The sequence below is a fragment of the Protopterus annectens genome, chromosome 5.part1 (assembly GCF_019279795.1).
Source record: "Protopterus annectens isolate FY-2018-M chromosome 5.part1, PAN1.0, whole genome shotgun sequence".
Taxonomy (NCBI): Eukaryota; Metazoa; Chordata; order Ceratodontiformes; family Protopteridae; genus Protopterus; species Protopterus annectens.
In genome coordinates this window covers 269,193,753-269,208,832 of record NC_056736.1, presented here as the reverse complement: position 1 = coordinate 269,208,832, position 15,080 = coordinate 269,193,753, and the positions used below count along the sequence as shown (strand labels likewise).

General features: G+C 39.2%; 1 protein-coding gene across 1 annotated transcript in view; it reads left to right on the top strand.

Moving 5' to 3' along the window:
* The window catches only part of LOC122803366 (sodium/potassium-transporting ATPase subunit alpha-1-like), a 577,066-nt gene that overhangs the window by 138,738 nt on the left and 423,248 nt on the right, over window positions 1-15,080 (top strand). The window contains exon 8 of the mRNA XM_044072943.1: window positions 664-932. Within this exon, the coding sequence (XP_043928878.1) occupies window positions 664-932 (269 nt within the window). The remainder of the gene's footprint in view (window positions 1-663; window positions 933-15,080) is intronic.

The window sequence follows — 15,080 nt, the reverse complement described above, 5'->3', positions numbered from 1 at the left end:
TGAAAATACAGTGTATGGTGCTGAATACTGAATTCATTAGTATCCTATATGAATAGGGATGCACAGATGAACGAGAGTATATATCTGTGATGTTTGCATATGTGTATAAACACACTTTTCTGTCTTATAGACTACAAAAGTGAAGTATGTAGTTTACACAAGAACTATATCCTCATCCTTTTTTCAAACTCCCACAGTGCAGACAGTCATGTGGCTATTTAATCCATTTGCCATTGGACCACTAATTCAATTCCTTGTTTTCATTCCTGAGCACCCAAACTGCTAGTTTTGTTATCATTAAATTTAATTACTTTGCAGATGCAGATGTGTTGTAGCTTGTATATAACAATTCAGAAATGGTTTAACACCATTATCCTAGGAAAATAAAGCAGAATTATTGTAGCTTGTACAGGTTTCAGTGCCATTTCCCTCTTAGGTTTGATAATGTAGTGAAGGGGAGAGGAAGGAGTAAACAGTGTCTACATAAGGTCACAGTATATATACTCTAGTCTTAAAAGGGATGCACAGTACAGACAATTGTTAAATCAGTTCTTCAGACAAGCAAAGTTTGAAATATACAAATGCACAGACTTTACATTTATTGTTTAAGCTCTTAATCCTTCACTTATTTGTAGTTATTAAATTGTTTTGTTATTGTTTCAGGTACTGCTCATGGCATTGTTATTCATACTGGAGATCAAACTGTAATGGGTCGTATTGCCACATTGGTTTCTGGTCTGGAAGCTGGAGACACACCAATTGCAATTGAAATTAAACATTTTATCCATATTATCACTGGGATGGCCCTAGTGTTTGGAGTCACATTTTTTATTCTTTCTATGATCATTGGGTACACCTGGCTAGAGGCTGCCATTTTCCTCATTGGAATCATTGTCGCTATTGTTCCAGAAGGTCTTCTTGCTACTGTGACAGTAAGGAGAAAAGAGCTCTGTTTTTCATCATTTATTCTAAAATTGAAGAAAATAGTTTTAAATTGCTGATGATTATTATTTAATTATAGTTCAGATATTATTCATTTCTTGTAAAAGAGAGGCAGTTCAAGCTTTGACCTTGGTCTAAAATGACAAGGGCATTTTTATTTCTGAAACTAAAATATATTAGTAACTTGTTTGATCAAAGGAAATAAATTTACCAAAGAAATGGATACACTACATACTTATGTTCATATATTTCATGGTATTGTTAATGTCTGTTTAATAATGACTAGTCAAGAAGTGTGAAGCATTGATATGATGATTAGGTATGTACAAACTTCATATGAAGGAAAGGCTATGCTGAATAAAAGAGAGCACACTAAGTCCCAAAATCACATATTTAACCATGTGGTATAAGTTACTACCTACCTTTCTGATATTGAAATGTTTCCCTACTTAGAATTTAAGGTATGATTATATTTGGTTCATGAGTAGTCCAGCTGTAGTTCAGCAAAGCAAATAACCTAGTGAAGAATATTTTACATATAAATATTTTCATTGATATTTATATATAATACATTAATATTTTTGCAAGCAGGCCATAGGTCCATCTGGGTAAAAGCAAGCATAGTAGAAGTGTAAAACAGCACTGTAGTGCTACAAGAAGGTTTGTTCTTCTCTGAGAAAATGTTTAAAAGCCCAGTTAAAACATTTTAGAACTGGGGAGTATTTAGTAGCAACCAGGAACGAGTTACCCATCTGTGGAATACGAATTGAGAATGCCTTGGAGTTGCAATGACATCGCTGATGATGATCTTCAGAGTTATTGGATGCTGAGCTGCTAAGTGTAAGTTACCTGACAGAAGTTGTGGGTTTTATAACTTTAGTGAAATGATCAGCACTGGCGAAGATAAACAATTTTGTAGATTAACTTATAGGTGACTTGTCTGTTGAATTTCTGGAATGGAAGCTACGTAGCATCAGCCAGGATGATAAAACAATGCTTCCTTGGAGGAACACTGTTATTGAAGTGACAATCCTTATTCTGAGTTGTTGAAAGTTTATGTAACTATTTATTTGACACTTTGTCAAAAACAAGAAGGCTGTTTTACTGAGCAGGCAAAATTGCTGCTTTGGCAGCTCCTTCCCTCAGATGTCAGTAAACTAAATACTTTGTTGCACATTGGAAATGGAGTTTGTGTCTTCCTAATGGACTGACTAATATGAAAAATATAGGTAAACCTGGGCCAAACCACACTACCAGATACTCATAGTCCTGAATTTCAGCTTTTTGTTCCACTTCTGGATGAGGAATGCCCTATGTTTCCTTGATTCCTGCCAGCCTTTTATGTATTCTACATGAACTTGAGATGCAGTGCTTCAGCTCACCGTCTATGTGTTTTGTGAAAGTAATATATTTAACTCTATCCATTAACTGCCCCTGGTATAAATCAAACTGATACTTTCATTCTACCCAAGCTTAAGAGGTAACTTATATACAAATGTTAAATTAGTAGTTAGGAATGCAGATTGGAATATAATACTGTCTACAGTCAGTAGCTTAATTCCACTTGCAATCTAAATATATGATAACTAACTGGCATTTCCATAGTTAAAGTATAAAATGCCATAGATATTGATAATCAGGACCTCCCAACAAATGTTTTAAAATTAATACAATACATCCAGCTGAACCATAAGATAAATGTTGCTCTGATATTGACACATATAACTTTAAATAATATTTTAAACAAGCCTGCTGAATTTATGTCCTTTAGATATAGCATGCTCAGCCTGCTACGTTATCTGAAATATTAACCTGCTGAAGCCATAAGCTTACTCATAGTTTTTTCATCACAAAGTTTGTTCTTGCCAGGTGTATCCAGCTCTGTTCACACTCTGTTCTTCTACCCTACCCACAGTTCCCATCCACCCCCACCTCAACTATATTTATTCCTTGTTTTACTCCACCCACTTCCTTCTCCTAACCACTCACATGACAGTATTAACCCCTCCTACTGCTTCTATCTACTTAATTTATCATATCCCGTACCAGTCATCTCTCCCCTACCTGCTATAAAAATCCCCACTCCACAGTCTAAAACTCCTATTACAACTAACACCCTACACCACCTTCCATTACTATTCCAATCAAAGCTAAAATATCCACTATTACTTAAAGACATGTATGGCCTAACTTGGTTACCAGCCGACTCTCTACTTTGCTTTTTGCTGATATCTAGCTGACTCACTATTTTCCATTCTGCAGATATCTAGTCCATACACAGCTCTTACCCAAACAATACTTAATAGCTATCCCAATCTCACATATTTGGGATGCTCCCCCACACAGCCATCACTGTTTCTACCCCTTACACTCTTAGCACAACTAACATTCTACCACACTCAGATGCTTAAGGACCCCTACTCACCCAACAATACCCACCTATCTGCATCATATACACATCCCACATCTACCTAATATATACACAGAAATAGACACTACCACCTGTATAAATCAATTCACCTTCAGGTGTCTAAAAGTACAAACTAAAACACAAAAAGTAATAACAAAGAATAGACTAAAAGCACAATGGACTTATTCCTTACAAGACTTCCTAGCACAGTTTAAATTTTATGGAGACATACATCCTAACTCAGATCCCAACAAAAATCAACAAAACTCTCCCTTCCCTTCAACCACAAGACACTCTTTTCCTCCATACTCATCCTGTAGAAACCCAACTTGTTCTTACTAAATATGAACCTCCGAGGAATGTCAAACAAGATACGTGAATTCCTTGCCTGAGTGGCATTATACTCCTCTGATGTTGTTATCATAACAGAAACTTGGCTTAAACCAGAGATAAAAAATAATTAAATCTTACCTCTACACTACAATATGCACAGGATAGATACACAAACAAAACATGGAGGTTGCATAGCAATCTTATATAAAAACAATATTTAGGTTAATCTATATACTCTTAATATCCCAAAATTTGACAACACAGAAACTGTACTCACCAAACCTCAGATAAATCCAGAAATAGTCCATAACCTAGTAGGAGTCTATATACCTCCAGGCAATAACATTCTAATAGAGGAAGAAATCCACTAATAGATGTCTTAATATAACTCAAATGGTAACTTACAAGCAAGCATGCAATCTAACAAAATTCAGACATGGAAAGCTTAATTTCCTCCATTCAGCTCTGTAATTGGAATATATACTGAAATTATTGTCCAATGAAGATGCTGTTTCATACTTTAATAACACCTTCCTTGACATTCTAAATGAAATGGCATATTGATAAAAGAGTAAAATCATTTCTGTGTTCCTTGGCTAACAAAAGAAATTAGGTTGCTTCTAAAACAATGGGACATAGCTTGGAAATTATGATATAAGAACAAAATACAAGAATCCTTTCAAAACTTTGGGCAACTTAGAAACCTAGTTAAAGTGCAGGTCAAAAAGCATAAACACTCCTATTATTTTAGTATGAAACTGAGACATCAAAACAACCCAAATTAATTTGTAATTCCATTAAAAAGCTTCTCCAGTCCGGCTAATACACCACTCCAACTCCAAAGATTAGTAGTAATAATGACAGTATATTAAAGTAATTCACCATCTACTTCACAAATTCTATCCTATTACTAATGAAACAAAAGTCTTAGACTTCCCTCTGCACCACTATATCAACATGCAGTAACTCAAACAGTTTTACTTTTAAAACTGTCCAAACCTCCACAATAATGAAATGGCTCCACAAACTAAAAACTTAGTGTCAGATACTATAGCTTACTCTGTAGCTATTTTAAATGCCTGTTACAGCTTTGAAATATGGAAAATGTCCTAAATCATTCCCCTATGCAAAGGTGATAACTTAACTGAATTCTCTAATTACAGACCAATGGCAATACTTTCTCCTGTATCCAAAATATTAGAAAAATGTAATCATACTGAACTCATTAACTCTCTCGCCAGCAACAGTCTCATAACCAATGCACTAATGCTCAGCATGTTTTTCACCCCAATCACTGTACTACTACCAACCTCCTTAGCTTCACTAACTCCATCAATCAAAATAGAAACAAAGGCAATGTGTTCTCCTCCCTGTTAATTGACCTATCAAAAGCATTCAATAGTGTCTCCCATCAAAAACTCCTGACTGACCTATCCACCCTTGGTCTTAGTCAATAATTCTTAAGATGGTGTCATAACTTCCTGGTCATCAGACAAGTGGTCAAATGGGAACAGGAATATTCCCCATTCCTGACAGTAACAGTGGGGCCACTGCTATTTAACATCTTTACAAGTAAATTACATACTGCTACTGACTTTGCTACCATAGTGCAACAGAATGATGATTCTACAATCATCTGCTCTGCAAAGACCCTCTCAAAATGTGAATAAATAACTCATCTCTGTCTTACTGCACTATAAAACTGACTAAATGTACCCCATCTACCCCTAAATCCAAAAAAAATTAAATTAATGTTTTTTACTCCCAAGACATACACTCACCTAAAATATACTTTCCATATTTACTTATTCAATAACACCAAAATAGAAATCATCCCATAACTAAGCTACTTGGTGTATTAATTCATGAAAAAAGTACAGTTTTGTACCTACCATAAATGTAGATGTTCAAGTGCTAATACAGCTGCAGTCATCACAGATGGGGTTCTCCTGAATTCCAAAGTCTTGGTCCGGCGTCGGTTGTTGTCGCTTTCTTTCCTGACGTCAGTGCGACAGGGGTATATAAGACACAGCCAACACCATTTTCTTCAGTCTTTCTTGCCCCAGATGTCAGGTGCCCCCAGAAGGAAGGCAATATATATATATATATATATATATATATATATATATATATATATATATATATATATATATATATATATATAGATAGATAGATATTATATATAATCATGCAATGCAATATAATCAAAAATCAGTAGTTGCAAGCAAATACACCATAGAAGGATAATCCAATCAGGTTGAAAGTAGAGGAGTTAGCCACTAGGTATGTTCCCAGAGGGGAAGGAGGGAGGGAAACCTGGACTGCAGCTGTATTAGCACTCGAACATCTACATTTATGGTAGGTACAAAACTGTACTGTTCATCGTGCATACAGCTGCAGTCATCACAGATGGGTAGAATCCCAAAGCTACGCACAGGGTGGTAGGCACTAGGTGGAACTGGGAGGAGCCAGAATGCCCTGCAACACAGCAGTGGCAAAGCCTGCTCTAGTTTTGGAATATAAAGGTAGGTGGTAGTGCTTGGTGAAGGTATGCACAGAACTCCAAGTGGCTGCCTCCAAAATATCTTTGGTTGGGACTCCTCTGAGGAAGGCTGCAGAGGTAGCTGTGGCCCTTGTGGAGTGGGGTCTGATGCCTGCAGGTACAGATTTACCATGAAAGGAGTAACAAAAACGTATGCAGTGACCTATCCATTTTGAAATTGTCTGTTTGGAAATAGGCTTCCCTTGAGCTCCTACAGCATAGGAGACAAAGAGTTGTTCTGACTTCCTGAAAGGCTTTGTTCTGTCCAAATAGTAACACAGCTGTCTGTGGATGTCTAAGGAATGTAGCAGCCTTTCCCCTTTGTTTTGAGGATTGGGGTAAAAGGTAGGTAAGTGTATGGCCTGATTTAAAGCTACCCTTGATACTACCTTAGGCATAAATGACGGGTTGGTTCGTAGAGAGACCCTGTCCTGATGGAAAATGAGAAAGGGCTGCACAGCCATGAGGGCTTGTAGTTCCGAGACCCTACGAGCTGAGGTAATAGCCAGAAGGAAAGCTGTTTTCCAGGACAAATATTGCAAATCTGTTGAGGCAGCTGGTTCAAAGGGAGGCAATGTTAATTTTTCTAGAATGTAATTTAGATCCCAGGCTGGTATTGGTTGTTTCCTTGGAGGTCTTATATTCTTAGCCCCTCTAAGGAACTGCTTTAAGAGTGGGTGAGAGAATAAGGGTGGATCAGTGTTGTATTCTGCAGAAATGGCTGAGGCATGTATTTTAATGGAGGAAAATGAAAGTCCGCTGTTCAGCTGCTCAGCTAGATACTGTAATATCTGAGGCAAATTCAGTTTCCTAGGATCCTGGCCCTTTTTCTCATTCCAAGTTTCCATTTTGTGGAGTAAGCTTTTCTAGTAGATGGCCTTCTTGCCTCCAAAATGACATCCTGCACCTCCTTGGAGAGTAGGGTCTGTTGTGGTGCTAAGGAATTTTCCATGCAGCCAGGATGAGTGTTTTCAGCTGGCTGTGTAGAATTTGGTAGCTGTGCTGAGTCATGAGAAGAGGCATTAGAGGTAGGGTCCAGGGAGGAGAGTGTGTTAGACTCCTCAGAAGTGGGTACCAGTGTTGTCTTGGCCAGTCTGGTGCAATCAATATCATCCTTGGTCTGTCTGCTCTTGCCTTCAAGAGCACCTTGGGCAGTAGAGGCAAAGGTGGAAAGGTATAAACTGTCAGTGCTGCCCAACTGAAAGAAAGGGCGTCCACCCTCCAGGCCTTTGGATGAAATGTCCTTGAGCAGAATTTTGTCAATTGATGATTCTTGTGGGAGGCAAAGAGATCTATGTCTGGCCTTCCCCACGCTTGGGTTATCTTTGTAAAGACTTGAGGATGCAACTTCCATTCATGCGGATCTGTCATATTTCTGCTTAGATTGCCTGCCAACGTGTTTTCCAAACCTGGCAGGTACTGTGCTTGAAGTTCGATTTGACATTCCATTGCCAAGTTCCAAAGTGACATGGCCAGCCTGCACAGGGGGTATAAATGTGTTCCTCCTTGTTTGTTTATGTACCACATTACTGTGGTGTTGTCTGTTCTTATCAATAACTGTCCTGGATGCAAAAGGTCTTTGAAAGCTGTAATTGCATTTATCACTGCTAGCATCTCCTTTTGATTGATGTGTAGATGCTTTTCCTTTTGGGACCACTTGCCCTGGATGCACCTGTCCGTCATGTGTGCCCCCCAGGCGTAGTCTGAGGCGTCTGTTGTGATGACTTGATTTGCTTGAGGCTTGCAGAATGGTAGACCTGTGTTTGTTTGGCATGCTAGGGCCCACCATAGGAATTCCTTTTGCAAACATAGAATTAGTGGTATTATTGTTTCCAAACTGTGGCTGTGTTGAGACCATAGGTTCTTTAGGTACCATTGAAGTTTCCTCATATGCAACTTTGCATATGGGATTAGAAGAATGCAAGATGCCATGAATCCCAGAGCCTGCAGGATTTTGCTTCCAGTTAGCCTGGTACAATTTGCTAGTGTCTTGAAGTACTGAGTTAGTTGCCCCTGTTTTTCTGGCATAAGATAGGCCATCTGGGTGTTTGTGTCCAAGTTGGCACCCAGGAAAATTATATTCTGAGATGGTGTTAGCCTGGATTTCTCTTTGTTGACTGTGTATCCCAGGTAATTCAATAACCGTGTTAAATAAGCCAGATGTTCCAGAAGTAAGAATTTGCTGTCCGCCTGGATCAGGCAATCGTCCAAATAAGGGTAAATTTGTATCCCTTGAAGTCTGCAGTAGGCAATTACTGATGCCAGGCATTTCGTGAATACTCTGGGTGCAGTAGATAAGCCAAAGGGCAATGCAGAGAATTGATAGTGGATTGAACCTGCAAGAAATCTGAGGTATCTTCTGCAGCTTTGTCTGATTGGGACATGCAGGTATGCCTCCTTGAGGTCCAATGTTACCAGCCAAGACTCCTTGCCTAGCATGGGAAGAAGCTGCTGTAAGGTGAGCATCTTGAATTTTGAGTAGAAATGTGTTTAGGATGGATAAGTCCAAAATGGGTCTCCAATCGGTTCCCTTCCTTGGTACCAGGAATAGTCTTGAGTAAAAACCTTGACCTTGTTCGTGAGTAGGTACCTCTTGAATAGCTTTCATGCCCATGAGTTTTGAAATTTGTATTTGAGCCTCTGCCCTTTGATTGTGTGGCAGGTTCGGCATGCCTCTCATTTTTGGAAGAGTGTGAAAATGAAATCTGTAGCCTCTGTTTATAATGTCCAGGCTCCATTTGTCTTTTGTGACAATATGCCAATTTTTTGAAAATAATGCCAGCTTTCCTCCCAAGGGTGCTGCCACCTGAGCCTTGCTTGGCATGCAAAGGGGGAAGTCATTAGGTTTGCTTCCTGTATTGTTGTGCACTGTCTTCGCCACCTCTTGGGGCTGGAGTTTGCCATTGTCTGCCTCTATATGATCCTTGAGACTGTCCTCTGCCCCTTGTGCACCTGTATCTACCTCTTTGGGGCTTGTCCATGGCTGGAAAGGACCAGCTTTTTGAAGGCCAATTTCTGCTAAAACGTGGTGGTTGAACCTGTAGAAAAGCCTTGACTGTTTGCATTGATTTAGCTTTTTCTTCCATTTTTCGTAGAATCTCCTCAGCATTAGTACCAAATAATACATCCTTTTGTAAAGGAGCATCTAATAGTTTAGCTTTAACATGGTCAGGCAAGGTTTGTTCCCTAAGCCAGGCATGTCTACGAATGACTGATCCTGTAACAGCAGCTCTACGTGAGGCTTCTAGAGCATCATAGTCACATTGTAAGGTGTGTTTACCCACTTGTTCTGCACTATGCATCATATCCTGCAACTCCTTTAAATCTGGTTGTTCAGGTTGTGACATTTTATTCTTTAATTGTGATAACAGAAACTGCTGGTATTTAATCATATGGAACTGACAATTTAAGGCCCTCATGGCTAGCGTGGCTGAGGTATATACTTTTTTTTTTTTTCCCCCACCTTTCTAAGGATCTAGACTCTCTCTCGGAAGGTAATGGATTCTTAGCAGTAGAGGCCTTCATTCCCTTGGGGCCTTGAGAAATGGTTTCAGGGTCTGCATTGTGGCTTTTGTAAAGGAATTGGTGTGAGTTAGGAACTCTGTAGTACCTATCAGGCTTGACTGGGGCGGGAGGCAGGGAATCCGGGTTAAGACAAGACTCCGAGTAGACATCATCAAGTATGTCCAAGACAGGAGGTATCGCCAGAGGTCTGTGATGAGGTAGCAAAAGAAATTCCCTAAGCCTTTTCTTGGAATCTGAGAAATCTTGGCCTTCCCAATGGAAGTGTTCCCTCAAGGTATGCAAGGTTTCCCAGAATGAAAAATCCTCTGGGGGGGATACAGAAGGAATAGATTGTTCTGCATCAGAATCTTCAAAAGGGGAGTACGAATGCTCTTCCACATCAGAATGCTCTGAAATAATGGAGCCCTGGTCAGAAGAGGGAGAATCTTCCTCCACTCTGGGTCTCTTGTCTGGAGGGGGCTGGGAACCCCTGATAAGAGTAATTAAATCCTCAGCCATTTTGAGCATCTGCTTTTTAGGCATGGGGCCTGGGGATGGGCCCTGTGCAACAGGCCTCTTGGTATGGATGGCTGATTTGGACTTAGTAAAGGCCTTTATGGAAAAGGAAGAAGAAGGTCTGAAGACACCATGGGTGGAAGTGGACCTGTCCACATTAAGAGGTTCAACACTCACAGCGGCTTCGGTAGCTGTAGTCGGGGTATGGGCCGAGGAACCTGCGGTCTCGGTTACAGAAGACACCACCAGAGAAGCGTCGTCGGTAGTCAGGGGCTGCGTAGGAGCCTCACTGAGAACCAGACCACGTGTAGCCGGTTTTGGCATGGTGTCGGTGGAGACAGCGGACCTCGAATGTTGGTCTTTGTCTTTGCGTTTTTTGGTCAAAACGGTAGTCGGAGTCTCCGACGACATTTTATAATTAAAAGTTTTACCAAAAAAGTGCTGGGCGAACTCCGCCCGATGCTTAATAGTGCGTTTATTGAAAGTAACACAAAAGCGACAGCCCGAGACGTCGTGGTCTGGGCCTAAGCAAGGTATACAGAGGGAATGGAAATCCTTATGCGGTATCTGCTTCCCACAAGAAATACAATTGTTAACTTTGTCTGACATCGGTCTGAGGCAAGAAAATGTTCCCCAACGGGGTACTTAGCTTTAAAGAAGACTTCGGTTTCCAAATTTTTGTAATTTCAGGAGCTGGCCGACCGGCACTTGCGAACTGCTTCTGCTTCGGGCACCGCACGGCAAAAAAGACTGAAGAAAATGGCGTCAGCTGTGTCTTATATACCCCTGTCACACTGACGTCAGGAAAGAAAGCGACAACAACCGACGCCGGACCAAGACTTTGGAATTCGGCCGACCGAGGACCCGCCTGATGGCAGGAGAACTCCATCTGTGATGACTGCAGCTGTATGCACGATGAACATCTGAGAGCACATATGTCAAGTCATTAAAAAGACAAATATGAAATGGAAGTCCCTTTACAGGATCAAAACAAATCTCTGATTCCACTAAACAACCTGTTGTCAAAACTTATCTTCTCCCTATTTTACTATGTGCTTCCCCAATACTTACAAACTTAAATGTAACTCAAACACTAAAAATTGAAACATGCTGCAATAAAACTGCCAGATTCACTACAAACATACCATACAGGAGCCATCATTGCATTGCAAACAATTGAACTGGCTTGAATTACCTCATTATTTAACTTTTTTCCATCTAATCCTTGCTCATAAAATTGTCTATATGACAGAAAAATGCCCTGCTCTCCAAAATTCACTTCAGTTTTCCACCAGTAATAGAGATTGAAGATCTAGTAATAAATCCATCTTGTTTGTAGCAAAAGCTAATAATAATAATACTAGAGATTGTTTATATTCCAACAACATCTTTAACTTTGGAACTGTATTTCACATACTATCACACATGCAGACAAACATCCTAATTTCAAAATACAACTTGGACAGTATGTAAACAATACCTTTCACTGCTCATGTACAAATCCAGGCTAAATCTGCTTATCAACATATAAAGAAATAACTAAACTGCTATCCATAGCATTTCACTTTTTCCTATGCCCTCCCCTAATACCTCTCCCACAACATCCCCTTTCTCACTGTATTATCCAATAATATCCTCCCTCCTCCCTACTTCATCAAACAATTAATTATTCTCTATTCTTTTCATACCTAAAACTTAACACAAAACATCAGTGTCTTTTCATAACTTATTTCCTCTATTTTCACTTGTTTTATAACCCTAGCACTGCACAAAAGCATCCTGCTACCAAACATTCTGCAAACAGAGGTCATGCAACTTTTTCAACACTTTTACATTGCAACTGCCTATCAAACTGATTTTACCATGGTCATAAACAGTGTAAGCATATGTGATAAAAGGAGATACTGCCAGCCCAGCTAGCTGTAATTTTGTAAATAATTACATGTCATTGGTGAATATCAAAATGATTTATACAAGATGCTTGTGTTACAAATGTATTAGAACTATATGCCATGTGTGTATATCAAACTACTTGTACAGACGTATGTATTGAAAAGATATTTGCAAAATGCTTGTATTGAAAATGTAACCACAGTGTGCTCTACTGGAAAAGAACAGAAATGTACATGCACTATTGTTTAACTGTATATATTTTAACAGTGGAAGCTGGAATACAGGAGGTTAACTTCAGAAAAATAACTGAAATTAAATTACTTTATGGCTAGGCAATGTCTGTACTAGGAAACTTTCTGTATTGTCCTTAGGGTGACATAATTACTAGTCTTGAAAGCATAAAAGAATGCAATTGTTTTTTGACTTCCCGTATGTGCCAGAGATTTGAGGAGAAGCACTTGTCTGTATATTTTTACAGGTAGATGCTAAATATTGCAAGCTTCAGCAATGGGGGTTTCACCTGGGAACTAGGCATCAGATGACAAGAAATGGTGCCATTCTGCAAGCTATCCCAGCAGTAATATTATAGATTTTAATTTGAGAAGTTTCTTAGTGAAAAAAGTATAAAAAGCAGTCCGATCCACATCCAGATAGATTTAATATCATATAAAGACAAATAAAACAAATGTATTTACTGCTTTCATCTCTCTCGGGAGACTTCATCAGAATACAATTAATGCCATTTCTTCTTCCATTTTATATACAAACTTAAGTTAAATCATTAATTGTGTTACCAATCAGATTCCATTTGGCAAATGTTCTCATTAACATTTAAAAAGACATATATTTAATAACACATCATAAAATACTTTAAAAACAACACAAACAAAATTGAATAATCAATTTATATGTTCCCTACCTTTATATTTATAAATATAATACATTTAAAAACATCTTAAAAACATATTTATTGACTTAAATGGAATTAAGTTATATTATTAGCCCTTTCTACTAACATGGGTGTAATGAAAACATTTTCATTGAGTCCTGGTGGAAGCATAACTGCTAATTTCAACTGCCAAGCAGTTTCTTTCTTCTTTAACTTTAACTTTAATACTGTTTTAAGTGTTTTTCTGTTAAAAATAAAAAAAAAAAAAAGTTCTAGCTTGTTTGCTGTTTTCCCACCTTTCCTTTTACTAGAGTAGTCCAGATACAAATTTTGTTGTATTCAGGACTGTCTTGTAGTTTCTGAGTTCCCCAGACTTTTCTGTGTTAGAGGGTAGCCTTTCAGCTTATCCGTGGGAGTGGTAAGCACTAGGTAGCCTATCTAGCACAAGAAGAGTGGTTTCTAGCTCTGAAATTGTTGCTTATTGGCCGTTTGGGTAGCTTTTCTATCCCTTTCAACTTTCTGCTTCAAAAACCTGTGTTTGTGGGGCTTTGCGCTTGTTTAAGCTCAGCCGATCCAGTTTTGGCATCCTGCAGACTACAGGGGCAACAGAAAGGAGAAAGAGAGACTTTATCTCCTTTTGCTTTCTCTTGGTTATACTGAGTTTTGTACTTCATTTTTCATTTTATTGCTTTTATTTTAATTGTATTTGCTGTATTTGGCTTCACACTCAAGTGTGCTTGCCTGCACTGTATTTTAAAGCAATTTTAATACTGATTTAAGTGCTTTTCTGCTAAAAATTAAAAAAAAAGAAGTTCTAGCTTGTTTGCTGTTTTCCCACCTTTCCTGTTACTAGAGTAGTCCAGATACAGATTTTGCTGTATTCAGGACTGTATTGTAGTTTCTGAGTTGTTCCCAGACCTTTCTGTGTTAGAGGGTAGCCTTACAGCTTATCAGTGTGAGTGGAAATAAGCATTAGGTAGCCTATCTACCAAAAGAGGAGTGGTTTCTAGCTCTGAAATGTTAGCTTATTGGCAGTTTGGGCAGCTTTTCTACCCCTTTCAGCTTTCTGCTTTAAAAATAAAACATGTTTGAGCGGGTTTGCACAATGCACAGCACTGCTAAGCTAGGCTAAACTATTACCGGTGGCAGAAAGTCTGGTCTTCAATTTTTCCCTTAGATCTTGCTAGTTCTCTTCTCTCTAGCACTTTAACTAGCTTATTCAGCTATCACTTCGTTAGGCTTCTTGTATCAATTATTGCAGCATACTTAAGTGCTACCAGCACTAAACATCCCATAAGGAAACAGCTCCAGTACTTATTAATAATGCCCATCCCTCTAGGCATGTCTAAATGTCAGTTCCCTGTTCTTTCTCCAATTAACCTGGTGAACTTGGGCATTTTGAGGCAGTGTAGCAACTCATGTACACAGACAACCCTCTCCTCCTACCTCCCAACACTCAGATTTGCGAGAGATGCACCTATATATCCAAATTGGAAGCCATGTACTCTCAAGCCAAGACCGGTATAGCTGGTCAAGAGGATATGGTCAACACCTGTACCACACCACATAGAACACATAGCCCTCCACAACACCCGCCATCACAGCTCTCACATAAAAACACAAACTACATACCCACCTTTGCAGAGGCTCTCAATAGAAACCTACCCAAACAGCAGAGACTTCCAAGGCATAAATGCACTCAACCACCACAACATAGCACAAATCACAAGACACATAGCTCACCTACACAGTGTGCTCCTCAACCTAAGTCCTTAAGGTAAAACAGCTTGCCCAATACACTAATCATAGGTGACTTGATAGTGAGGCACACTGATGTCCCACTCACTAGGCTAAACAAGGAGAAGGTAATAATCAGTTGTCTGTTGGGTGCCAGGATCCGACACATAACACATGTACTCAGGTCACTCCACAACAAGTACAAGTATGACTCTGTCATTGTCCATGTGGGTGTGAATGACCTGAGATGTACTTCCCTGGACTACATGAAAAGAGACATGGAGGAGCTCTCAGATTATGTGGCCCAGACAGGT